The 25,723-nt window shown below is 40.2% G+C and overlaps 1 protein-coding gene across 7 annotated transcripts; it reads right to left on the bottom strand.

The window, feature by feature from the left end:
- Positions 1-1,399: 1,399 nt before the first annotated feature.
- On the bottom strand, positions 1,400-24,013 carry tjp3 (tight junction protein 3). 7 transcript variants are annotated; one of them, XM_036006960.1, is made up of 30 exons: positions 23,775-24,013; positions 15,541-15,597; positions 14,779-14,903; positions 14,530-14,632; positions 14,132-14,420; positions 13,937-14,040; positions 13,605-13,794; positions 13,395-13,470; positions 12,532-12,629; positions 12,246-12,339; positions 11,803-11,979; positions 11,562-11,665; positions 10,455-10,539; positions 9,646-9,734; positions 9,204-9,300; positions 7,664-7,752; positions 7,492-7,546; positions 7,232-7,314; positions 6,637-6,700; positions 6,368-6,524; positions 5,758-5,866; positions 5,442-5,661; positions 5,147-5,352; positions 4,901-4,996; positions 4,708-4,787; positions 4,359-4,569; positions 4,075-4,175; positions 2,981-3,556; positions 2,039-2,097; positions 1,400-1,946 (listed from the first exon to the last, which is right to left on the bottom strand). In XM_036006960.1, exons 2-30 carry the CDS (start codon positions 15,586-15,588, stop codon positions 1,826-1,828), a joined length of 3,906 nt encoding a protein of 1,301 aa, XP_035862853.1. In that variant the 5' UTR covers positions 15,589-15,597; positions 23,775-24,013; the 3' UTR covers positions 1,400-1,825. The 7 variants fall into 7 exon arrangements, with proteins under 7 accessions (XP_035862853.1, XP_035862854.1, XP_035862851.1 ...); XM_036006961.1 differs by lacking the exon at positions 23,775-24,013 and adding an exon at positions 23,654-23,768; XM_036006958.1 differs by lacking the exon at positions 23,775-24,013 and adding an exon at positions 20,181-20,431 and having other exon boundaries at positions 6,368-6,518.
- Positions 24,014-25,723: the final 1,710 nt, after the last annotated feature.

Genomic DNA, 25,723 nt, shown 5'->3' on the forward strand with positions numbered 1-25,723 from the left:
AGTGGTTTGTGAAGAATAGATGTGGTTTTATTTGTGTAAGTCATGTATAATAAAAAGTCATAATAAGAAAGTCTGGAAGAACATGCAAACAAAAGAAGGGCCAGCCCAGACTGGGAATTGAACCCGCAGTCATGATGCCATGTTGGAACCTGGGTCAGAGTCTGAAGTACCTGCTTGTTGGTGCTAGCTGGAGTGGTGCTAACCACTGAGCCACAAAAACTTCATAGTATAGTATGTCGAGAAAAGTCATAGTATTGAATGTTGAAAAAAGTCAGCGTAACGCATGTCGATAAAAAAGTGATAGTATGTCAAAAATAGTCATTGTATAGTATGTGGAAAAAGTCAGTATGTCGGAAAATGAGATCATAGTATCACTTTTTTTTTACATCATATACTATGATTTTTTTTTAATTGCATTTTTCGACATACTAGTATAGTATGTCAAAAAGAGTCATACTTTACTATGTTGAAAAAAGTGATGATATGGTATGTCGAAAAGAGTCATTGAATAGTATACCGAAAAAAGTCATAAGCTGCATCTCAAGGCCTTTTTTTGATAGCTCCTCGACCCCTCAGTCAAACTGGAAGTTGTTCTGTCCCTCCCCGATGAAGGCCGTCTCAAAGCTCTTATTTCCCCAAGGAAACGAGGAGGGATCATCGAGGTGCTATAGGCGAGGATACATGAGAGCAGCCTTCCCAGAAGCTGTGCAGTTGAAGGAGTGGTTAACTCTGCACATACAGCTGACAAAGTCATGTGAGACTTCAGAGGAAAGGACGTATCATCCCTTTAAAAACACATTTGCTTGTTTCCTCTCTCCTCCGATGATTACCCGTGCCTCCTCGGTGGGAGGGACTAAGACGCAAGGAAGGGAGGCACGTGGAGGAGTCGAGGAGGAAATTTAAGCCACATGAGAAGCACCTATAGTAAAGTACATGTATGTCAAAAAAAGTCTGGAAGAACATGCAAACTCCACACTAAGAGGCCCAGCCTGGACTGGGGAATTAACCAAGGGTGAGAGTCTGCAGTGCCTACTTGCTGGTGCTAGTTGGAAAAGTGCTATCCACTGAGCCACCATGCCACCAAATAACTCATGTTGAAAACAGTCCTAGCATAGTATGTTGAAAAACAGAAACAGTGATAACACAAAAACTCTAAAAGATATCAAAAAGCTGAATTATTTTCTAATAGCTGAAGGTTATGTGGATAGTTTAAAGTTTGAATGATGTCTGTAGGTGAAAGTATGTAGGAGGAGTAGCATTTAGAAGTGGAAGAAGCCTGAAGAGGATTTAAAGATTGCTCCACTGACGTACAATGTAAAAAGAAAAAAGCTTAATTTCAATAATTATTACACAATTATGGTGTTTTGCCACTTTGTACAATTGAACAAACCCACTTTTAAAATTTAGGAAAACAGTTTAATGTAGAAAAAGTTAAAGAGGCATCCAAACATTTCACAAATGTTCTGGCATATTTCTATGAAAAGACTCATTCAGTATGATTTCTAATACAACTAGAATGTGTTTATATGTTACAGTAGCAGTAACAAACTGGGGCAAATTGATTTGTTTGACATGGAGTTATTTAAATAAAAAGCAGGCACTTTGTTCTTAACATTGTTGTGAAAACCTTTCTTTAGATGTAAAACCTCTAGTAATATGTCAAAATTGTAGAAATCTCCAATATCCCACATCTGAACAAGGCCCTTAGTGTACATTTTCGGAAAAAATATTTTGAAGAACAATCCAAAAGAGTTTCTTGGGAGATTGAAATAGTTTCCATATAGTTGTTTGATTAGCAGACTCCATCTGTAATTCGATGCAAACTCTAGAGTTCTGTTGCAGGACCCCATTCAAAGTCATCCGCCTCGCCCTCGTCATCATCAGAGCTATCGCTGCCTCGGATCTGTGTGCGTCGGAACTGGACTGCTTGGTGATGATGTGCTAGCCTATCAAAGAGCAGGAGAGAACGGTCAATATTAGCGCATTAGCCTCAGTCTGGCTTTACTCTGAAACACCAAGACCGGAGGAGAAGACTTACACGATAAACTGAGGGCCCTTCTTCTCCTCAGCTTGTGCCTGTGGCTCTGCAGAGCGAGTCTAGAAAAGAGGACAAGATGGGTTTTAAACAAGAACTTGGTCACTTTAGTTTCTCATGATTCTTGACATAAACAAATAAGTTTAAACAAAAGAAAAACACATTATATTTGAACATAAACAGCACTATAATGGTGTTTCTGGACTTTTAAGTGCATGCTATGAATCGAATATCCTTTACAGTACTGAAAACCATTTTCCAAAGCATTTATTTTTATATTATTGACTTTCCATGCAAGAACTAACTTGTAGACTATGCTGTCAAACAAGGGAGAAAAAAAGGATTAAAAAGGAAAAAAGGTTAATGTAGCTTTTTGTTTATAAAAAAAAGGCACTATTTGAGAGCCAACCCTCACATTTGAGATGTTTTTTCCCCCCAGCGTTTATAATACACAGCACAAGCACAGTATTTTAAAGTACACTGGGGCTGCAAATAACAATTGTTCTCATTATCGATTAATCTGCAAATCTTTTCTCAAATAATCAAATAACAATAATAATAATAATAATAATAATAATAATAATAATAATAATAATAATAATTGTTTGGTTTATAAATTATTACAAAACTTAAAAAAAATCTCCATCACAGTTTGCCCAAAGTGCAAGTTGCCACATTTAAATGTATTGTTTTGTCCAATCAACAGTGCAACACTCGAAGATATTTAGTTTAGAAGAATAAACCAGCAAATAGTTACAGTTGAGAAGCCAAAACCAGGCTTTACTTTACATTTTTGCTTAAAAAAGACAAATAATTAATTGAATATGAAAAATGTTAATTAGTCAATTTACTGACCAATTGATTATACTTGGTTAAAAGGTAAATGGCTTCAAATACTTAAAAACACAGGTATAGTCCTTTAAATAAGAGAAACAATTTAGATACCTGTTGTAATTTCTCCTCGATAGCAGACAGGCTGGCATGTTGTGTGCTCTCAGGCTGCAACTCAGCATATGTGGGCTTTTTTACAGAGTACCGAGTGGATGGGTCGGGGGCTTTAAAATCCGGGGGTCCATCTGACGGAGTGGTGGGTGCAACCACATCGAGCGCACTGAAATCTGAGTCTGTAAAACTGCGCTGAGAGGCTTCTTCCTCCTCGGCAGCGCTGTGAGGTGGGCTGTAACTCTCCAAGCGGGTTGTCCTGGGCTCGGGTACGTGCATCAACGGTGGGATTTCTCTGAGCGAGTACGTGTCGTTGTGAGGCTCAGGGTCCGCGGTGGGGCTGTGGTGCCCAAAGGCGGGCTCGGATGATCGGGCTAAAGCAGCTCCAGCTACCCTGGAGCCTTTGGGGAGCGTGTTTGCGTTTTGACCGTGGTAAGCCTCCTCCAGCTCCTCGTCGGTGTAGGCGTCTCCGTCGGTGAAGGGCTCTCCATCAGTGTCCTCCAGGTCACTGGCAGCACTCAGGTAGTCGGACTGGGTTTGGTCCAGTGCATCCAAGTCCTGTTCAGCACCACTCTCCAACTGAACAGAAAAAGATCATTTTAGTTATTAGTTTGCCATTAGACAGCAAGAGAACAGACTGATTTGAACAGGTAATAAATTAAGTTAAAAATTAAGTCTCTTTTCTGGTCTTTTTTGCAATAAATAAATAAAACATCCAATTACATATTAAAGATTTAATCTAAATTAGCAACTTTTGCTTTTATTATGTTTTCCTTTTGTCACACAAAAGAATCAACCCAGTTTAAGGCGAGTTTTAAGTTTGTTGTGTGATGAAATTTCATAATCATTGGAACCATAAATGATTTCCAAAACTAATCATATAATAAACAATAAAAAAAGCATTAGTACATGCAAGGTTGTGAATCTATTGCTTAATGGTTAACCTTTCCCAAGATTTTATGTTAGAATGTGGCAACATACTTGACTTAAAACAAAGAGAAAAGGGGTTAAATGTGAAATAATCAGGTTTGTTTGTGTTTGTGTGTGTGTGTGTGTGTGTGTGTGTGTGTGTGTGTGTGTGTGTGTGTGTGTCGTACCGTCACTTCAGACACCCAGACAGGTTTTAACTGTTGATGGCGGATCTTATCTTTTAGATTCTCATACCAAACAGTGGAGCTGGGCTGCAGGTCAATACGTGCTAGAGGGAAAGTCAGCAGAGAAACATAGTGTAAAGCGAGAAGTATATATATAGTAAATTGTAAATTGAAACCCAATCACTAGACAAATAAAGAAAAAAAAAAAAGTTACATTTATATTGTTTACTGTATTTTCAATGACTGATATGACAGGGCTAGACTTTGCTCATGTAATGTGCCATTACCTGAGAAAAGGTGGCTGCAGTGTTTCTTCAGCTTAAGGGCCTGTGTGTAAAGGCGTCTGGAGCTCTTGTTGGAGTTGGGGCTGTACTTCTGCCTCATGGCTTTGACGTCCTTGCGGCTGTGAGGGTCCAGGAACAGTACCATCGGGTGGTACTGGATGTAGTTCAGCCTTTCCACTGCAGTGGGAGTGATGTCCAGAAGAGGGTGCATGTCCTGGGTAAAGGAGAAGAGCAAAAGTAGGGTGTGAGGGGAAAGCAAGAACGCAAACAAAACAAAACACGACTCACGTTGACGTTAAAAGTGACTAAATGTCACGTTTTCTAACTTCTGGTCAATTAAAGACTAGCTCACCTTCTCTGCTATTCTCCTCACTGTGTCCAGTTTAATAACTGTGGAGCCCCCGTCTCCTCCTCCACTGCGAGGAACCATGTCTGCCATAATATTTATAATGTGAACATCAGATCAGGAGAACTAATAAAACTAAAAAGGTAGGAGAACATTTTCTTATGTTGAACATGAGTCTGGTGAAAAAGAAGAAACCAACCTGCCACTTCGTATTCATCAGGCATCTCTCTGACCAGCTTCTCCATGGCGATATCATTAAGAGGACCCATAATGACAATGGGTCGTTTGAAATTAGCTGGAGACACAAATAATTCAGGGCTATTGAAACTCACTTGACTCGTTGCAGAGTTAGGACATGATTCCACAGGACATCATCTGTGTGTGTGTGTGTGTGTGTGTGTGTGTGTGTGTGTGTGTGTGTGTGAGGGTGAAAAAACACGCCAACCTTCTCTGAGCAGGACTCTCTCATAGGCTGGGAATTTGCCCTGAATGGTGAGCTGCAGCAGGTCCTCACGAGTCCGGCGGACATTCTTTTCATTCTTTTTGTTCCCTCTGAGTCCTCGTAGTTTCCAGAACTCAGCTCTTGGCCCTGCCACCTGCTTCTCTCCACTCACCCGCTGCGCTTTCTCTATGCTGGCCAATGTCTCAGCCCTGCAGGAGATAATGACAGACGTCAGAACTGCATCATGGTTCTTGGTTAAACTAGAAATCTGAAATCTCTTTTCCTATCTCTTCCCGACCTGGCCAGGTTGGGGATGGTGCCTTTCTCCATCTCGTGCAGGTCGTTCCCCATGCGGCTGGCCAGCCAGCTGCCCAACTTCCCACGGTGCATTGTGTCCACCACCCTGAACACCTCTCCTCTGGTGAAGCTCAGCCCAATGGGGCCTTCTGCCTCATGGTCAAAGTGGGTGCGAATGTAGAAGTTGTCTGCCAGGTTGGATTTGGTGATCTTCTTATAAACTGAGGAGAGGGAAAATTATGATTGAGACATTCAGTCACTGATTGACAGTAGCTTTACCCATAATTATCATCTGAGGGGTTTAGTGATAAACGTACTGTCCATCTTGTGCTGAGTGCAGATTTCAACCTGCTCTCCTTTCTTGATGTTCAGTAGGAAGTTGGCTGCCTCTTCTCGTGTTAAATGACCAAAATCAACTTGATTTACCTGAACAAATGAGAGAAAAGTAAGTACATTAAGTAAGACATTTTACCTTAAATCAGATACAAGACAGAGGACTTTTAAATTCCAAAACACTGTAAAAAGCCACCCAACAGCTGACTTTTGCAGATTACAGTCAGAGAACTCACTGTGTTCGGATTCCATCTTAAAATACACAATCAAGTTATAATTTCTTGAAATTCCAGTTGTAAATTGGATCGTATTTAACTTTTACTGCACTGAAAATCAGCTGGCATGCCAAAATAGGGGCTGTAACTGAACTTTAAATAGAGTTTCCGTTTCTAGATGTTAAAATAAGTATGAACCTCTTCAGTTAAGCTTGAAAAAGTTAATAATGAACTACTGCAAGGTGTACAACCTAAAATTCGAACACAAAGAAAGCGGAAGGTGACGGACATCGGCTTAAAAGACATGGATCCGGAGCAATCCCGGAAGTGGAATGTCGTGGATAAAGACTAACGGTGAAGTAGAGCATAATCCTCTCACCTGCATGATCTGGTCTCCCTCTTTCATTCCCTGTACGTACGCAGGGCTGTTTGGCTGAACTCCACCTACAAATATGCCAACATCGTTGCCCCCCACAAGCCTCAGACCCACGCTGCCTTCCTTCACAAACGACACTCTGTGAACATCTGAGCTGTACCTGACCGTAAGAAGGAGAATTGGAAATGTGGTAATTTTTTTGTTGTTTTCTGAATAATTAACAAGCTCAAAGATGGAAGATGGATATTTATGAACAAATGAGCATTACTCACTCTGGATTAGGGGCTGGGTAAGAGTCTGGCGGTAGGGAATAGAGTGGCTCCTCTATAGTCTTTGCTAGAAGAGATACGGAAACAGTGAGACTCCCTGCTGGTGCATCTAATATACATACTAATATATATATATATATATAGATTCCTCATTGTCAGTTAATATTACTATTTAGTCTATAAAATGTCAAAAATGTTTAAAGCTGAAACAAACGTTTGATCTTTTTGGCTGTATTTGGAGTACTGGGAGAGGACATTTGGACTTTATTATGTAGAGGTTAGGCAATAAATATCCTCTTAACTCTTGGCTACGATAACTACTTAATGTGAGATGTCCACAACTATGTGAAGCGGCTTTGTTCTTTAATATCTAAGCTGGGTTTTTTTTGTGTATGTAAATGTTATAAACTTTTGTGTAATATTTTATACAACTTGTAAGCAGTATTTACTGTTTGTTTGTTATCTGAAATACCAATAACAAGCGTTTAACAGATATTTTTTACTTGATTGAATTACAAAAATACAAACAACTGACCAGTAATCAAACTCGTTTTCCTGACAATCAGGTTATCGCAGTAGTTCAAATGTTAAGGCTTACAGTAGGCCGGTGGGTTGCTCTTCATTGAAATCCCAGACCTGAGGGTGTCGGTTCCATTAGCAGCCCGAGGAACTCTGTGAGGGGGATAAAGCATCATATTTGTGTAGTAAGGCATTGACACTTTAAACAGTACAAAAGCCAAGAGAAAGTTCCTAAAGAGGTTAAAACGTCTCAATAGCACACCGTTTTTTTTATGCAAGAATAATAATACTGATTTGATTTTGATGAAGTGCATGTTGGGTGCTCAGCCGTACCTGTCTCTCTCACCCCGCTCAGAGCTGCCAGACCTCCTGAGTTCTAACAGCTCGTCGGACTCTGAATGAGGTAAACAGATAACAGAGACTGTGGTCAGGGCTAACTTTGACCTTTCTGCTCTAAAAGCTCTAAAAGATGATGAGGATGAGTGTGTGTAACACAGGAGAGTAAACTGACCATCGGAAGGAGGTCTGATGGGTGACTGGACGCGCCGAGGAGCCTCCTTTTGCACGGCAACTGAAGTTGATTTTTTCTCAGGCAGGACTCTGATTGAAAGATAAATACATGTAATGAACTACAAAGTCATTTAACCTTTTTTTGGCATCTTGTGATGCATAACAAGAAACAAAACTGTGTTTTAACTGTCAAAAGTGAGATTGTTAATTCAAATATCTCATCAAAACTGAAATGTGTTTGTACGTGAGCAGTTGAATGGGAAACATTATGTGATGCAATCCTTGTAGGAAGTCCTGTCATGTGCATCAGTGTGTACAGAGTGCGTTACAATGAGAGAACACTCGTGTTTGTGTTAAGCAGATGAACCAGTCAGACATTCTGTCGGTATCAGCAGTTACCTGAAAGGTGCACTCACGTTTCCCATTTCAACTGTGTGTTCAGCACTTAAATACTACAGCAAATGTTTATGGGTTGATTCATTGTTTATTCATTTTTTTAAATAAAGTTCCAGCTTTTAATAATGTAAAGTAAATAAAGTGGTCGACTGTACTGTGTATTTACACAACACGTACACAATTTCCCAAAAAGGATCAAGAATGGTTTTATTTCAGTTAGCCTAATAGCTGGTTTGATTTGCATTAAGAGATGATTTTATGGAAAGTACCCCATGCCAATCTCTAGGTATGGTGAAGGGTATGTGATGATGTGGGGCTATTTTAATTCCAAAGACCAAGGGAACTTTATCAGGATGCATAGTATCCTGGATCCATGAAATAACTGGCCTTTAAAAATAAAAATCTGCCTGCCTCTATGGGAATTTAACATAGGGGTGTACTTATGCCCCCTGTATTTTAAGGAAGAACATTTATTTATTTACGATACATTATTAATTCACAAAGAAAATGTATGTCCTTAAAGGTTGGATTTTTCCTATTTTTTTTTTAATTAAGGTATTAAGATCAATTTCCAAAAGATGATTTTTTTTTATTCCTCTTTTTAGTCAACTTTAGCATGGGTTCATAAACTTATGAGCACCACTGTAAGTGTCAGTCTTGCCTGATAGAGAGAGCCTGACTGACATGACCTCACTTTGTGATAAAGACTCTTTGGGTAACACTTTTCCTATTGACTCTGTACAATGAAAGATATTAAGGTTATTTTTTAATTTTTAATTTTCAGTTGACTATCAACGAACATTTAACAAGCTGTAGGCATATTATGTGATCAGTTTCTGATTGTACACCTGCTAGGGTTACTATCAACAGCCTGCTGGTTTACTCTCAACAGTGTTGGTTAAGGTTAAATTTAGGCCGTACTTGGTAATTTTAGAGTTAGGTTTCCTGTTAGTCCCACAGGTCATGTTTATGAAAAGAGTATTGACTCATTTACATTTTCAGTATGAAGCAATAAGTTTTAGCTTTTGAGACTGTTGGGTGGTTGAATACTCGTAACTTGTCGGTTGCAAAAAGTCTTGCCAACAGACACCTGACATGTTGTGGAGAGTCAACTTCTGACAAAAGATCTTACAGGTGTCTCTCACCTGTATCGGTTGTTAGCCGGGTTGGAGTTTGTGCTGTCTGTAGAATCCCTGCGAGGGACAGATGTGTAACTGGCCTCTGATTCAGACTCTGAACCAGCTGGGAAGATAAATAAATAAAAGCTGTGGTTATGAAAACAATTTCATATATCAGCAAATCATTTTGGACGCCAGATATTCATTGGCCAGTAGCTAAAATGTAGAGCACAATGTCTGTAAAAACACATTAGTAAGAAAAGATCCCAAGTTAATTTACAATTTTAACTCCTAAGTAAAATGTGCCACAAATAAGGCATAATACTCTTTAAATTCAAACAATAACACACAGACGCTCCCTCCTCCACAGTGCATAATGCTCACTAACTCAATACAGACTTCAACTGAAACATGTACACACACGCACACACACACACACACACACACACACACACACACACACACACACCTTTCTGTGGCGGATTGCTGGCAGTGATGCTGGGGGCGCTCCATCGTGGCGGCTCCAGCTGGGGCTGCAGGGCAACATCTGGCAAGACTCTGGAAGAGAAGAGAGGGAGGCGGGAGTGAGGGAGGAGGAAGACAGCAAATCTCAGTTACGTTTGGAGAGGGGGGACCCGTGGCTAAATATTAATGAGAGGATGAGACTGAAATGTTGAATATTCACCTTATTGTCTCTGAGGGAAGCTCTCTCTTTGATGGTTAACTGCTTTGTAACTGACCAAAATTAACCACTCAGTCATATTAGTAGTATTTCCTGATCTTGTCATGTCGTGTTTACTATCAATTGTTTTTATAACATGCTGAATATACATGCACATTTTCAATCAGGGAACTATTCTACAGATGTTTGATTGGAATATTGTTTCTTCAGTGATAAGTGTCCTCTGTTTAATCAGCATGTAACCACATACAGGAGAGGGACATGTTCGGTATAAGTCACTTTTATTTCATTGGTTAACAAAATGTCAACACAAACACTTGGTATACAGTCCAAAACACAAATCAAGCAAAATCAAAAAGCTACAAAATAAGACTTAAGGCACAACACGAGCAAATCAATTAAAAAAAAAAAAAAAAAAAATCACAAGACAGAAAGGGGTCATTTAAGTTTTAAAGGGTAAATAAAAACATGTAATTAGTTAATGTTAAAAACGGGAGCGTCAGTCTGCTCAGTGTCCCAGTCCGTGAGATCTTGTTTGGTTTCGGGGAGGGGGCGGGGGGGTTGGAGGTTGGGGTTGGGTGGGCCTTCATCTGTACCTGTATCTGCTGAGGGAGTCCTGACTGTATGTGGTGCTCTGCCTCTGAGGAGGTGCCAGGCTGACTTCCGACTCGGAATCAGAGTCTGAAAATGAGGAGAACAAAAGTTATAGAATATGGCAGATTAAAACAGCAACAAGTACTGCTTTCCCTGTGCTGCAGCAAAAACAAGTACTTTCTTTTTTGTAAAATTACGTATCACATTGTCCTTTCCATCCATGGCCGTTTTTTCCCTTCTGCCAGTGTTTTAAAATGGTGCAAACGAATAGTGGCTTAAATGCAACTTTAATGTTGATATGTATAGTGTTTTTTAATTAATATATCTTGTAGAGTCCTTTCAATCAAATATTTTTTTAGGATTCATGTTAACCTTTAAAATGTTTGCATTAATAACTACAACTATAGCCTGATACTTGCTAGCTACAGGTGTTTCAACACGTTAAGTTTCACACAAGCAGCTAAATTGATTTGTAATACAAAACAAAAAACACTGCCATAAACAGCAGAGGTTACCGATTATTTCCAGCACGGTTTAAAAATGCCGCACAGAGCACCTTTCATGTTTGCTCTTACTTTAGCTTTATTTGACTGTTAACACCTGTTCAGCAGCAACGTTTCAAAGCAAATAATGTCAAAGAGGTGTCAGACAAAGTCCGGGATGTGCACCATCAAATGGTAGGGGTGGGGGGGTGGGAATCGATACAGCATAGTATCGCGATATTTTCCGCGGCAATATTGTATCGACACACAGACGCCAAGTATCAATCTTTTGTTATATATGTGTTGGTCAGTCTGTCTGCTTGACAATCCCATTTTGCAGCATTAAAAGTGAAGTGAGATGAACAAACAGAGAAATGTATCTTTTTAGATAAAATAGATGTTGACAAAGTTCCCTTTTGGAGACATAATTTGAAGTTGGAAAAAAGGTAATAAATTCCAATATAATCGCAGAACATTGCAATATGTTTAAAATTGCAATAATATCGTACCGTGACATAAGTATCGTGAGGACTCTGGTGATTCCCACCCATATCAAATGGAAGTTGGAGAATTGTTTTGGGGTGTGTGTGTGTGTGTGTGTGTGTGTGTGTGTGTGTGTGCGCTGACCTGGGGGTGGGACTCTGACAGGAGAGTTGATCCTCCTTGGTGGCTCCTGGCGAACATTAATGGGGGAGGGTCTCAGGCTAGTGTGAGGCAGATCAGGAAGAACTCTGGTCGGGGAGAAGTGTGAGCAGAAGACAGTAAGAAAATGTGTGGTGGGAAAAAAAGTTGGATTTCTCATGGTGTTGGCCATCATTGGGATTCACTAGGTTCTTTAAGCTTGGAGTTGAATCAAGCTTTGTCATACTTGTATCTGCTGTCTGGGCGGGGGCTCCGTCTGCGTGGTGGAGAGCTGTGGTCAGAGTCGGACTCCGACACCGGCCTGCGAGGCTGTGAGATGGAAGAGGTGCTGCGAGAGGTGCTCCAGTTGGGGACTACAGGAGAGGACCGGGGGTTGGGGACGATGGACATACCAGACAAAGCTCTAGACAGAGAGCAAAGAAAGAATCATATGAATTATAACTATTGATTCCTAGACAAATTTCATTTTATTGGATGTTTGAGAGCTTACTGCATATTAAATCTGATAAAATGTTTCATCTCTCCAACATTAAAAATCAGTCAGTCTTCATCTATTTTGCATGTCATGATCTGTCTTTTATCTACACATCGGAAGCACACAGGTGATGTGCCCAAACACAGAGTTTGATGAACATTTAGTCAATTAAACAGTAATGAAAATGAACCGACTTGTATTTGCTGGAGTGGTCCCTCATGTCCGGACTGTCTTTTCTGACAGGAGGAGGAGGAGAGGCACTGCGGTCCGACTCAGACTCTGATGGAGCTAAAGAAACAATAAACAGTAAACAAAAAGCATGATTTATTGTCTGACTGTGTAATATCACCTACATCTTCAATCTCAGCACCCACAGAAATATAAACACCTTTGCTATCACAGTATTAAGTCACAGCTCGACTTAAAAATCACACTCAGGAAATGATCAACAGCTTATGTGTGCTCTGTGTGTGGTCTGACCTCTGCGAGGTGCATAGGTTTTTACGGGAGGCCGGGTCAAGGTGGAGCGAATTGGTGATGAATCCCGAGACTTGGCTGGAGGAGGTTCAGCTCTCGTTCTGAGTAACAAAAATAAATAAATAAAAAAAGATAAAGAAACTCTATAGTGCCTTTATTCTTAAAATAGGAGAAAAGTTCTTAATTTTAGTTTTACTGCTTTACATTATGAGCTAAAAGAGCAAAGCTCTTAATACATGTCTGTTTCAAAATACACTGCACAGAATACCATGCTTTTCCAATAGAATCATGAAAACGACAAACTACAGCTGAAAATACTATGTTATATTACTGTTACTGTGTTCACTACCTGTTTGCCTGCTCTACACACACACACACACACACACACACACACACACACAAAGATGATGTGGGTTGGGCACAGAGGAAATGGCAAACTAGTAACTACCTATTAAACAAACAATGTCAGATGGCCTTGTGGATAGATTAGGAAACTAGTAGGTCAGTGGTGAGACAAGTTTTGCATTACGACAGACTGAGATAAATCTCAGTGTAAGAAAATACACTGAACTACAATAACAATACAACTACTACTTCTTCTTTATGTTGTTACACTTTACTTGAAGGTATCTACATAATAGTGACATGACACTGTCCTGAATGTGTCATAAACATTATAAACAAGTCATAAACGTTTATGACATAACGCTTCTGTCATTAAGTGGCATTCGGTTTTTGTCATGACAAGTTAAGGTTAGGGTTCATGTGTCATGACTGTGTCATGTCACTCTTATGTAGAAGCCTTCAAGTAAAGTGTTACCCTTTATGTTTATTACTTTGGGTGGTGGGGTGGGTGTTGTGTGTACCTGCGTGTCCGTTTCTCTCTGGTGGGTTGACGGGACATTCTGTGAGTGGGGGAGTCTTCGTCGAGGTCTGAAATATCTGATGGGAAACAGAAGACAACGTCAATTTGTGAAGCCATTTATTTTCTCTCATTCACGTCATTGTTTGCTCACACACTGTGGTTCACCACGCTCACATTTAATACCCCCACCTTTCTTCCCTCCCTCCCTCACCTTCCAGTTCAGTGCTGCTGTCTTGACGGTGGTCGTCCTCACTGTTGGGGGGACTGTCCTCCACCTCTGGGATGCTGACCAGGAACTTGCGGTTGTCCCTGAGGACCGTCATGGTCAGTTTGCCCCTGCTCTTCTCCACCAGGTGCTTGGTCTCCAGCAGGGATAGATTCTCCGTCGTTATGCCGTTGATCTGGTCAGAGGAGACGCGTCATTTAACACGATTAGAAAGAAAAAAAACAGGACTTGTAAACATCTGCTCGACTGAGGATTACATTCATGTCGTTGTGTCGACACTGTGGTTTTAGATGAATCATCCAAATCTTAATTCTCACCTTGAGGATGAGGTCTCCCTCCTGCAGCGTTCCTTCCTTTGCAGCCAGGCCGGTATCTGTCATATGCTTGATGAAGATCTGACTGCCTAGTTTCAATCCGTACTCTGCAGAAAGAGGACGACAACAACAGTCCGGTCAGACATCAGTACTCTCCCCCGCGAGTACTTCAGGACAAACGGGTGACTGAAGTCTTACCATCTGTGATTTTCTTTTTAAGCAGTGTAGTTCTGATGGGTTTCTCTGCAACGTCCTGAGCTGGCAGCCTCTTGTACCCCGACGACATCAACGGTAGTGTGTTCCCATGGCCGTTGCGGTCGAGCGAGGGGCTGCGGGTGCGGTAACGGTTGCCGTCTCGGTCGTCGCTGCCGTCAGAGTAGCGTCGTGTTCGTCTGGGAGGGTCGTGGTCCAGCAGGTTGGACTGGGAGACGGCTCGAGTCGGTCTGGTGGTGGCTGGGATCTGGATCTTGCGAGGGCGTTTCAACGTCTGGAGAGAGAAAGACGAACAGGGCCAGAGATTTAGACACTCCAGGGGGCAGTGATACATCGTAGATTAGAAGTCATTTAGCGGTTTTGTTTTGGTGCTCCATACTTACTACATTTGCAGTCTTGCCACATGATTTGAGGGTCTGAATGGTGTAGTTAGAGTGGACGTTCTCCATAGACACCCCATTGACCATGACAATTTGGTCTTTGTTGCTGAAGAGCACAAGCAAATACACATGAGTCATGTTCTGTTGGCAGGTTAACGGACCTTTCAAGTAAGTAATAATCATGTGTGTTTTTTTTTTTTATATAAACAGTCAAGTTTTAAAAGTTCGCCAGAGACATGGTAGCCAACTTACAACAGTCGTCCTATGGCTGGTCCATTTGGCAGCACATCTGACACCACCACAGCTGTATCCCCGTTGTCTGGGTGAGGCTTGTCCTTGCCTCCTGAAATGGCAAAGCCAAACCCCACTTTGGGATCCTAGATAGATAGATAGATAGATAGATAGATAGATAGATAGATACTTTATTGATCCCCAAGGGGAAATTCAAGGACATTCTGAGAGAAAGAGACAAAATTACAGCAAGCACATGACAGAGTAACACAAACAAAGAGAAAGAATGCTGGAAAGTAAGTGGGCCGAGCATGAGATAGAGGGAGTGGCGTTCAGTCTGAGGCAGGATAGTGAAGAGGCAGCTGGCGCTGTGGGGCGCAGCAGGGTGTGTCTATCTGAAATTCCTGCCGAAGTATGTGCTCTGAAACTGAGAGGTCTGAGGCAAGGTCAAGCACTTTTAGAATACCGGCGGAAACGATACTGAAGTTGCCTCCGTCCCATACATCTAGCATCGACTTTCACTTCTGTATATGTGCAGACACTCAGCACAGACCAAACACCACTGATGCACCAAAGATAAGTGGTCTGCACTTCACACTTACTTAAGTTTACTTGGGAATTTGTTTTTTTACATAGTATTTTTACATAGTGTTTTTTAACGCAGTTTACATAGAGTAGGAAAAGACATCCATATCCTTATCATAACCCCTAACACCTTCACATCTGAAATGCATATCATTTGAAGCACTTCATATATAGATTATTTAACAAATAACAACTTACTTTGATCAGTGTGATTGTATGTTGCTCCCATATTGTTAGCTCCTCCATACCAGGTTTCTGGAAAGAAAGAAAAAAGAAAAAACAATAATGAGAATATATTTATGTTTTTGCAAAGGAAGATGAATTGTTGACAATGATCAATTACAAATAATTAATCCTGATACATAATCCAGGTCCTTACAGGGAGGACAGCTGAGCTTGAGCCAAGGAGGAACAGTGTGTATACGACTCAACCTCTCAACATGCTCTCACCTGTCTCAATCCTGCCTGACCGGTATGGAGGAGGGGCTACCGGCTGTGTGTGTGTGTGTGTGTGTGTGTGTGTGTGCTTGTACGTGTGTGTGTGTGTGTGTGTGTGTGTGTGTACGCTCATATTGTATGTCCCTGCGGTGCTGATAACAAAACATCCGGGGCTTTTTTTAGTAAGTGTACACACAGAAAGAACATTGTATAAAGAAAAGTAGAGCGGGACCTAACAGTTACTTTCATTATTGATTAATCAGACCATTATTTTCTTGATTAAAATGGCATAAAACTGAAGTAGAGTGAGACTTCTTCCTGCTGCTCTCCCTCTCCCCTCTCTGTCTGCACTGCATGTGTAGATCAGCCAATAGGAATGCTCTCCCTCTATCTATGAAATGACCTGTGATTGGCCAAAGTCTCCTGCCATGGCTTTATTTTCCTAAAGCCTGACAACAGAGCCAAGCGGAGGTGCAGAAGTGTAGTTTCCCCTCAGCCCACTTTAATAACAATATGCTAAAAGGCTCATATGGAATTTTCACCCAATGACACCAAAAAAATATACTGCCTATCACAGCTTTAATCAATCAATTGTTTGGCCTTTAAAATGTCTAGCCTGACGTCGTCATACTCAGATTCTAGTCAGAATGTGAGTCTGATACTGCTCTATTGGGCTGTGATTATGGGGCGCGTTTCAACCGAACCAGGAAAGAAAATGCCTCTGCACTCAATTGGATAGACCTACAACCAATCAGAACAACAGAGTTGTAAACAAATTCAACCCAAGCGCTCTTTGGTGACGTGGTTCGAGTACGTTACTGTAGATCATCTGTCCATCATCGTATAAGCCTGCCCTGACAATTTGATTGGTCCGAACAGCTCTGGTTCGAGTATAGTTGCTTCACAATGTTAACATTAAATGTTGTGGGCAGGGCTAAGTTCGGCTGGCATCCAGGCTATAAAATGTCAGAAAATAGTGAAAAACTGCCATTACAATAGCCCAAGTTGATGTCTTGAGATATCTGTTACTATCAGATATGACAAAGAAAAAGCAACAAATCCTGAGATATGAGAACATGGAATTAGAAATCTTTAAAAAAGGATTATCTGATTATAAAAATAGTTGCCAATACATTTTCTGTTTATTTACTAATCTATTAACCACCGAACATGGCATCTCTAGAGACACGTTTAGAGACATTGTGCCTGTTCTACAGAGTGCACTTCTACGTTTAACACTCTGTAAACAGTCGCCCTGGAGGCTGAAATAGTAGAGCCATTGTGTAGACGGTCGAGTTTTCACTCATGTAGGCTACTTGTTTTGAAGATTGTGAACATTTCCTAAACCATTTCTATGAAGACGCTTTGTTCACATTTCTACATTTTTTATCCCTAAAAACATTTACCACAAACTAACACACCATACCACACATTTTTTATTCGCTGCACTAACATGACAACGTGCCTCTCGGGTTTATCATTTTCCACATACTGACCGTGGACTATATTTCATAGAGCACCAAGGCCGCCTGCTTGAGTTACAGTGAGAACAGTTAAAGCAACTACTCTAGTCAGACAGAGATGTTGTAGTCTAGTGATAGAAACAGCTTGAAGTTTGTTCAAACACAAGGGCAGAATATGCAGGTCACACAACCAGTGCAGGGCAGTGACAGGTAATGGCAGTGCAACCATTACAACTCAATGGGCACAAACACCAGCCAAGTTTGCCCTGTCACACCCAAACGCATCGCCTAAAAATACACCATGAATTCATTGATCCTGCAAACATACCTTTTACAAAACAAGATTGAAGTCAATCTAAGTTTAAAAAAAAAAAAAAAAAACACTGGTCATTAAGGGGCAGAAATCTCAAATATGAAGACCACAAAAATCTCAAACTCGCTGGTGGAGGCAACCGCAATCACAGCTGTATAGTGTGTTCACCCACCGGTAAACAGTGGGCCATTTGTTTGACCAAGTTAATCATAAACCTGAGTGGGGGGAAAAAAAAACACAGTAACTGACCTGGTCGCTTAAATAAAAGCTGGCTGTGGATTTTCTCCAACAAAACTGACACTGAAACCTGAAGGGGTTAATGTTTTATATTGTGGTTTCACTGCAGTTAGTTATAGCTACAGCGTGTGCAGGCTATTGTGAGCTCACAACTGAACGTGGACAACAATAATCTGTCAATTTAAAAAAAAAACACTAGTTGGTGCAAGATAAAATAGTAACGGCAGCTCATTTACACAGAGTCTTTTTACCCGGCGTGGATCAAAAGATCATCCAGAGTAAACAAGTCCAAAGAGGATTATAAACCAGAATTCACAGAGATCATAAATTAAACATTGCAAACATGTCTGCCAAACAACTCCTTTAACTGCCCTACTGAGAAAACTAATCCAACTAATGTTGCAATTACTGCTGCATTCAATTCTCATCCACTGCTGAAGGTAAAAGGAAGAAAATATGCAAATAGTAGTCATGCCATCAGTCCTCAGTCGAGGGAATTTTCTAAATATAGGTTGAGATTTCCAAAATCGAATCAGGCTTTTGTACAAAAGGAGATCAATGTCTGTCTGTCTGCAATGAAAATCATTCCTCTCAGTCACAAGTGGGGCGTTTCAATAAACCACACTGTCATAAACTACGTCATCTAACTATATAGTAGCACTGCAAAAGCTCCTGTAAAAATCTGTTTAAGTTTAAGCCCTCAACCTCCTGCCCCTTTAAGTATTCACCTTGCCAGCTCTCAGGAACATTTAGCTGGGGGATTGTACTGTACATATCAGTAATAATTTAGGTCCTTTGTTCATTTTTAAATGGGTACGTTTTTTTTTACTTTCAGGCAGTGGTATACTGTAAGACCATTAATGCTTTGTGTTCCTCCCTCTCCACTTACCACTTGGTCTTTGAACCTTACTTCCATTTCCCACTGGGATTTCTAGGCTAACGAAACACCTGTGGCCTCCGGTGCTCAATGAACAGCCAGCTCTTTATATTCCATATGGCAACACCGAAAGCAAAACAATCACAGATCCCACAGCTATCCAACTCCAGTTACTTCCTCTTCAGATCAGCCCTGTAAGGATGGTGGCTCCCGTCCAGAAGAAATCGGACCTCCTCCCGCTGAAATTATTTGTACTTTGACCAGCTTTGGTGCTTCTCTCTCAGCAGGGAGAGATGAAAGAAAGATGTAGGAGAGAGCTCACCTGGAGCGCTCCTCCCCCAACCCAACCTTTGCCCACTCTCCAGTGGCCTTTAATAAACAGGGATTGAAGGTGGAGCTGCACTGCCTGACTAACCCCCCCCCCTCCAATACACAGATCGGCGAAGAGGAGAGAGTCAAGAGTGATGAATATTAGCAGATTCCAGACGTTAAAAACATGACAATGGGAATTCAAGGGTACACACAAAGAAATACAAATACATGCAAAGTGTGCATTGAACTGCAAAATTCAAAGTTGGCTGCTTTCAAGTCAGAACAAATATTTGTCTACACTTAAAACTACATATTCTGCCACTGCTTATTCCAACCCTCAACTGACATGATTCTGAATTGTGCAATGCAAAACTTATGTCTCATACACATTCCCTTGTTATTCAAAATGCCATATGTGTAGGGCTGCAATGTTTGTTTTATTTTCATTTAGTAAAATAGTAAAAAAAAAAAAAAAAAAAAAAGAAAATAAATAAAATAATGAAAAATAATTTATCTTAGGATTTCTCAGTCTGATAAGCAGCCAAAAATCCTACTGCAGCATGTATGATGAAGCCAGGCTGACAGATGGGTGAGCCAGGTTTTTTTTGCAGATATTATCATCGGTGTATATATGTTGGCAGATGTGCTAAAAATTGCAGTACATACATGTATATTTGACCCTTTTTTAAGTTGAATGTACTGGTATTATTTACAAATGTATATCAAAAATAAATACTAGAAGATACATCATCATCAGATTATTTTAACTTATTAATATCACATTACAGTCTTAGCATTTCTGAAGCTGTAACCAGCAAATATTTAGTAGTTTTACTTGTATAAACTAATGACTTTCTATATTTAAGCTAATTGAATAAACCTGTCTCAGGTCGTACATAAATGGAAGCTTTTGGATCTTGACTAAAAATTAAAAAGTAAAGATCTGTGGGCTTGACTAAAGCTTGGCCAGAACACATGCATTTGTAATGAGGCATCTGCCAAAGGATCTGTGGGGGTTAGTAGCAGCAACAGTGATATTACTCTTGCTGCTACAACAAACTGCAAACAGATGTAGTGCAATACAAATAAATTAAGATACCCGAATATGGACATATAACATCAGACAAACAGCACTGGCCAGCATTAAGAGGTTGCATACAGGTTATTGCTACAGTTACAGTACTATCCATCCACTTACAGGCACCAGCAGCAGTGGTGGTGGAGGCTCCGGGGGCACAGAGCCAAAGTGCTTAAGTAGCTTCATTCGCTGCGTCAGATTCATGACGATAACAGTGTTGTGGTCTTCTTCTATTTAAAAAAAAAACAAAATAAAAATGCCCGCTGACTACCTCAGTCACTTCAGTCTGACTGATGGATGACCATGTAGTCTGTATCTCAGCCACTGATGCAGGTCTCTAAGTCCCCAAAAGACAAACAATCCACAGGACACTTCAAAGTATTCCACTAAAGATCTTAAAATAAAAAATAAAAAGCAAGTAACAAATTGACATTCCTCTACTTCCAGCAGATAGGGCATGTGTCGAATGATCAACTTGCTCCCACTGTCAGTGGTATGTGTGTGTCTAGGTTAACTTGTAGTCTTTCCCACAAGGCAGCAGCAGCAGCAGCAGCAGGTCCCAGGCTGTTGGCTTAGTTTCAGTCTGCTGGGTGCTATGGTTACGTCGGGGGAATGAGAGCACTGGGCTGTTAATAATTGACAGGGCGTTTACTGCACTATAGGTCTGCTTGCCCTGAGTAAAGTTTCCTGGGTTCCTACACAGGCCCTGTGGCGTTTCAGGATCAGGAAATGACACTGTGGCAACACAGAGCTTTGACGGAACTTCTCCTTCAAGGTTAACATCGAAGCACGCCTCAAAGCATGAGAGCGTGATGCAATCTTTTTCTGTTTGACTCTGACTATCGGTGCCCTGCCCAGTCAAGAGACACAGTGACACACTTGTTTACCAGGAAGAGACACAAAGAGGAGCAGTTATGTACCTGAAGGCAGTTGAGAAAGTGATAACAATACCAAACAGCTGATCAAATTGAAAATAATTGATAAAATAACAGGGCCTGTGTTCAGCAAGGTGGAACAGCTGGCCTCTGGTCAGCCAGGGCACCAGTGCTGAATTATTAATAGGTTGGAAGAAAACGGAGAACAGCAAGCAGCCACTACTGTTACCGAAGCAAACACTTAGCAAAGGTGTGCCCCCTCTAGTAGGTAAATAATCACTCATTCCTGTGTCACGTCTTTTCAGCCGTAGAGCCACCGCAGAGGCTGTTCTGTGTTTCTTTCATTTTAAGCCAAGGCCACTCCTGTTGGCCTACTGCAAACGTACAACACTCAACTCCAGAGTATCTTGTTTCACTAATACCAAATGAATACAGAGGTAGGGCTGGGTTTAATTAATCAATTCTCTCTTTGAGTGATCTGATATCAATTAATAAAATTCCGAAATCGATCTTTTGATATGCCTTTTTTTTTGGGGTCAATTCTTAATGTAAACATTAAACTGGTGAATTCTAAAAATATTTTAAGGGTTGCTTCTTGCTTGTACAATTTACAGCATACGTTTGCTAAGAATCTCTTTTATATCCAAGCAAAATTAGTATTGTAACTGAAGTTTCCCTAACCTAATCGATATCGAAAACGTAATCGAATCGGGACCCTGTGAATCGGAAACGATGCGGGAAATCATTGGCGATACCAGGCCCTATACAGAGGCCTACTTTTACGTTGACACATAACTGGAATTCTTCATGCAAACAAGTTCCTCTGACAAATATGAATGACTTAGACAGACATAAAGCCTTGACTACAGCGGTTAGTGGTTGATGAGAAATAGCAAAGCTTTTCCTTCTAAGTATAGCGATTTGAAAGACAAATACTCCAGAGGTTTACAGAGCCCACAGAGTGGCTGTAATTACACAGACCGCGGCTCTAGCTTCCACTCACAGAGGAGTTACTCATGGCATGTACTGTCAACAGTGTTTAAGTACTGCAAACACCCACTTTATAGTGGACTCTAGGGCTGCACAATTAATCGCAGTTTTATCGAAATCGCAATATGGACCAAATCGCAGGAGGGTGCAATATTTGTTAAAGGCAAAATATGTATTTTTTTTAGATTATTTTTTTGGGGTATTTTTAGGCCTTTATTTGACAGGACAGCTTAGACTTGAAAAGAGAGAGAGAGAGAGAGAGAGAGAGAGGGAATGACATGCAGCAAAGGGTTGCAGGCCGGAATTGAGCCCACGACTGCTGCGGCAAAGACCGAGCCTCTGTACATGGGGCGCACGCTCTACCAGGTGAGCTACCCAGGCGCCCCAAAATATGTATCTAACCATTCTGAATAAAGTGTTGTAGTGCTACAGAGATGTCCCTGCCTACAAATCCTATCCTACAGACTAAAGAAAAAAATCTTGTTTTGGTACAGATCCCCGCAAAAAAATAAATAAAAAATAAAAATAAAAATCACACTATAATATATTTTTTTCCAATGAAAATTAGAATGAAGATACAAAAATGATCAATCCCTCCAATATCGTGAATCACATCGCAATATCAGTCAAAAACAATCGCAATTAGATATTTTCCTCATATCTACGTTATAGCAATATTAGATATATATTAATAAAAATATAATAATATATATTAGATTAGCTGGATCACCCAAAAGCAGACATTCATGTATTGGTTTTTAATCCATTAACAATTTCTCAATTGATAATATACAGAATTTATATAGAATTGTATCCATACCACCCACAAACACACAGCTCTCTTCAAGGAGACAAAGACTTAACAAGAGCCAAAATCTGGGACTCAAATCCTGAAACACCTTTTATGTCAAAGGGAACAAACAGTACATCAGTAAATACACTGATTGGAGTCAAGAGAAAGGAAGACGCAGCTGTTTGGGAATGCAAAATCGAAACTATTGTGAAACTCTCTGGCAGGCAGGTAGAAACTTGTGTGGCAGAACCAGTAAGGTGACACACACACACACACACACACACACACACACACACACACACACACACACACACACACACGTTTGTTTCACTATCTTTGTGGGGACCCGTCATTGACATAATGCATTCCCTTGCCCCTTACCCTAACCTTAACCATCACAACTAAATGCCTAACCTTAACCCTTACCCTCACCCTAACCCTAACCTAATTCTAACCATAATCCTAAAACCAAGTCTTAACCCTCAAACAGCCATTTAACCTTGTGGGGTCCAGCATTTTGGGCCCCACAAGGCTGTGCAGACCCCACAAGTATACTGTATTCGTGGGGTTTTTGGACCCTACGAATATAGTTAAACAAATACACACACACACACACACACACACACACACACACACACACACACTAAAATACCCTGTAAATTATGTAAACCACAGATCAAAAAATGTTAATTAAAAAAAAGCAACCTTCACGCTATGATAACAACCACAGCTGACATGTAGGCCTATAATAGTAAACAGCCAACTCATGAAGGAATCATTAACGAAGCTATAAGGCCTTTAGTCTTGTAAATATCCAGTCATAATCTATAGGCCTCTAACTGCTCAATGCTAGCTCCGTGGCTAGCTCCTAAATCTTTTTGTCGAATTTACACAAAATATGTTTTCTTTTAAGTTGCCTCAGTAAAAGGTTTCACTTTTAAATGTTTCTTTTCCACTTCTCCTTCCCCCCGTCAGACTGATGGTACACCGCCAGGCTTTCCCCGTGTAACGTAACTTTGACAGCAGTGAAGCTAACGTAATGTTACCGAATGTTACCTGTAAACGTCCGCTCTGTAGGTGTTTGTCCGTCACTATCCCCCGACTCTTCCAAATTTAAAAACCTAAACTCTTGAAATGCTCTTTAAAGTCTCACTTGCTCACGGTGACTACTGCAGTATAGTTTGAAAACTTTCTCCTAAATCTTCCTGAAGACAGGTGAAGAGGAGTGGCGTCCAACCCAACGTACAGGTGAGTTTCACGACGTCATCACGCTAGTGTAGCGTCACTGACAGGAAGTTGGTTATGAGCAGCACTTGTACTAATAAGCGCATTAGAAAATGCTTTCTAAATTTAAAGAAAATAACACCTCGTGGGAAATTTTTCTGGAATTCTCATTTTACTGATATTAACTGGCATAGGGCGTGGCTTGTGCCCTTTAGATATTGTATCACAAACAAAGTTAGGGAATTACATTTGAAAATATTGCATAATATATACCCTACAAACCTATTTATCTCGAAATTCATGCCTGTTGATAACTATTGTAGTTTTTGTAAAACAGAACAAGAGTCGTTAACCCATCTTTTTTATGGTTGTTCATTTTGTATTGCATTTTGGAAAAGCTTTGAAGATTATATGGTATCTAAAACAAAACATTCAATCACACTTGAAGGGAAACATATTATTACTTATTTTGAAAGTAAAGATAGAAAGTTATGTAATATTGTAAATCTCTTTATTTTACTAGGTAAGTTTCATATTCATAAGGCTAAATTTTCTAGTTCAAAACCATGCTTCAAATTATTCCAGGTTGAATTTGACATGTACTTTGAGTCTCTTAAGTTGGTATCCAATAAGAAAGCTATATTAATATCTGATGTCTACTCCAATTTATTTGTTTAAATACTCCTGCTGTCTACACTATTGATTTCTGGAAGTCTGTCCTCTTTGTATTTTTATTTCCTTTTGTTTAGTTTATTATTTTCATTTTTACCTCGATATTATAGTTTGTATATATTTTTGTATTTTATTTGTATATACATTGCAATGACTGAACCTTTGTAATCTACGTTTTGAAATAAAGTTTAAAAAAAAAAAAAAAGACAGGAAGTTGGTCCTTCTCATAAATAATCCTCCACCCAGTCGTCGTCCCCCCCCGCATCCCATAATTCATCCACCCAGTTTTGGTTGCGATAAGAGAAATATTTCGCTTGTGTAACATTAATGGAACACAAATATGTCTCAGGCTCGGCTGTGCGTTTTATGTAATTGTCACAAATGCTAATTTTGAGCTTGTTTTGCTTTGAAAACAAAGGTAGTAACATATAATGGGCGGTCTTGACTTTACAAATTATACCGTAAAACCGCTAAATTTTATTTTATGATGATTAAATTACATATTACCCCCCTGGGCTTTATTGTTATGTGAAGGGAACTTGAGATTTAAATACATTTTCACAAAGAGCACCAGAGAACTGTGCAGATAGTCTACACTACAGCAGAACTGTAAAAGTGTTCAAAATGATGTGCAGCGTCAGTGTATTGCGTCAGATTTCAAGATGATGGGGCCCTAGGCCAGTGGTGGAAAGTAACTACATTTAGGTCCTCCGTCAAGCACACTTTTGAGGTACTTGAACTTGAGTATTTTCCCTTTCTGCTACTTTATACTTCTACTCTACATTATAGGTTAATATACGATTGTTGATTCTTGAAATTCACAAGCTACCCAGCCGTTTATAAAGTAGGCTAATTAAAATGATACACATTATTGCATAAATAAATAATTGTACTAATTATTATTCTGAAATGGGCCATTCCCTCTAATGAATACATTTGGTTTTGGTACTTAAGATCTTTTTAAATGTTGAATGCAGGACTTTATTAAACCCCCCCCCCCCCCACACACACACACACACACACACACACACACACACACACACTCCAGCACAAAATAATATTAACAGCCCTTCACACAGGGGCTTATAAAGGACTGTGTCTGGTAGCCA

This window comes from Sander lucioperca, chromosome 11 (genome assembly GCF_008315115.2).
Source record: "Sander lucioperca isolate FBNREF2018 chromosome 11, SLUC_FBN_1.2, whole genome shotgun sequence".
NCBI lineage: Eukaryota > Metazoa > Chordata > Actinopteri > Perciformes > Percidae > Sander > Sander lucioperca.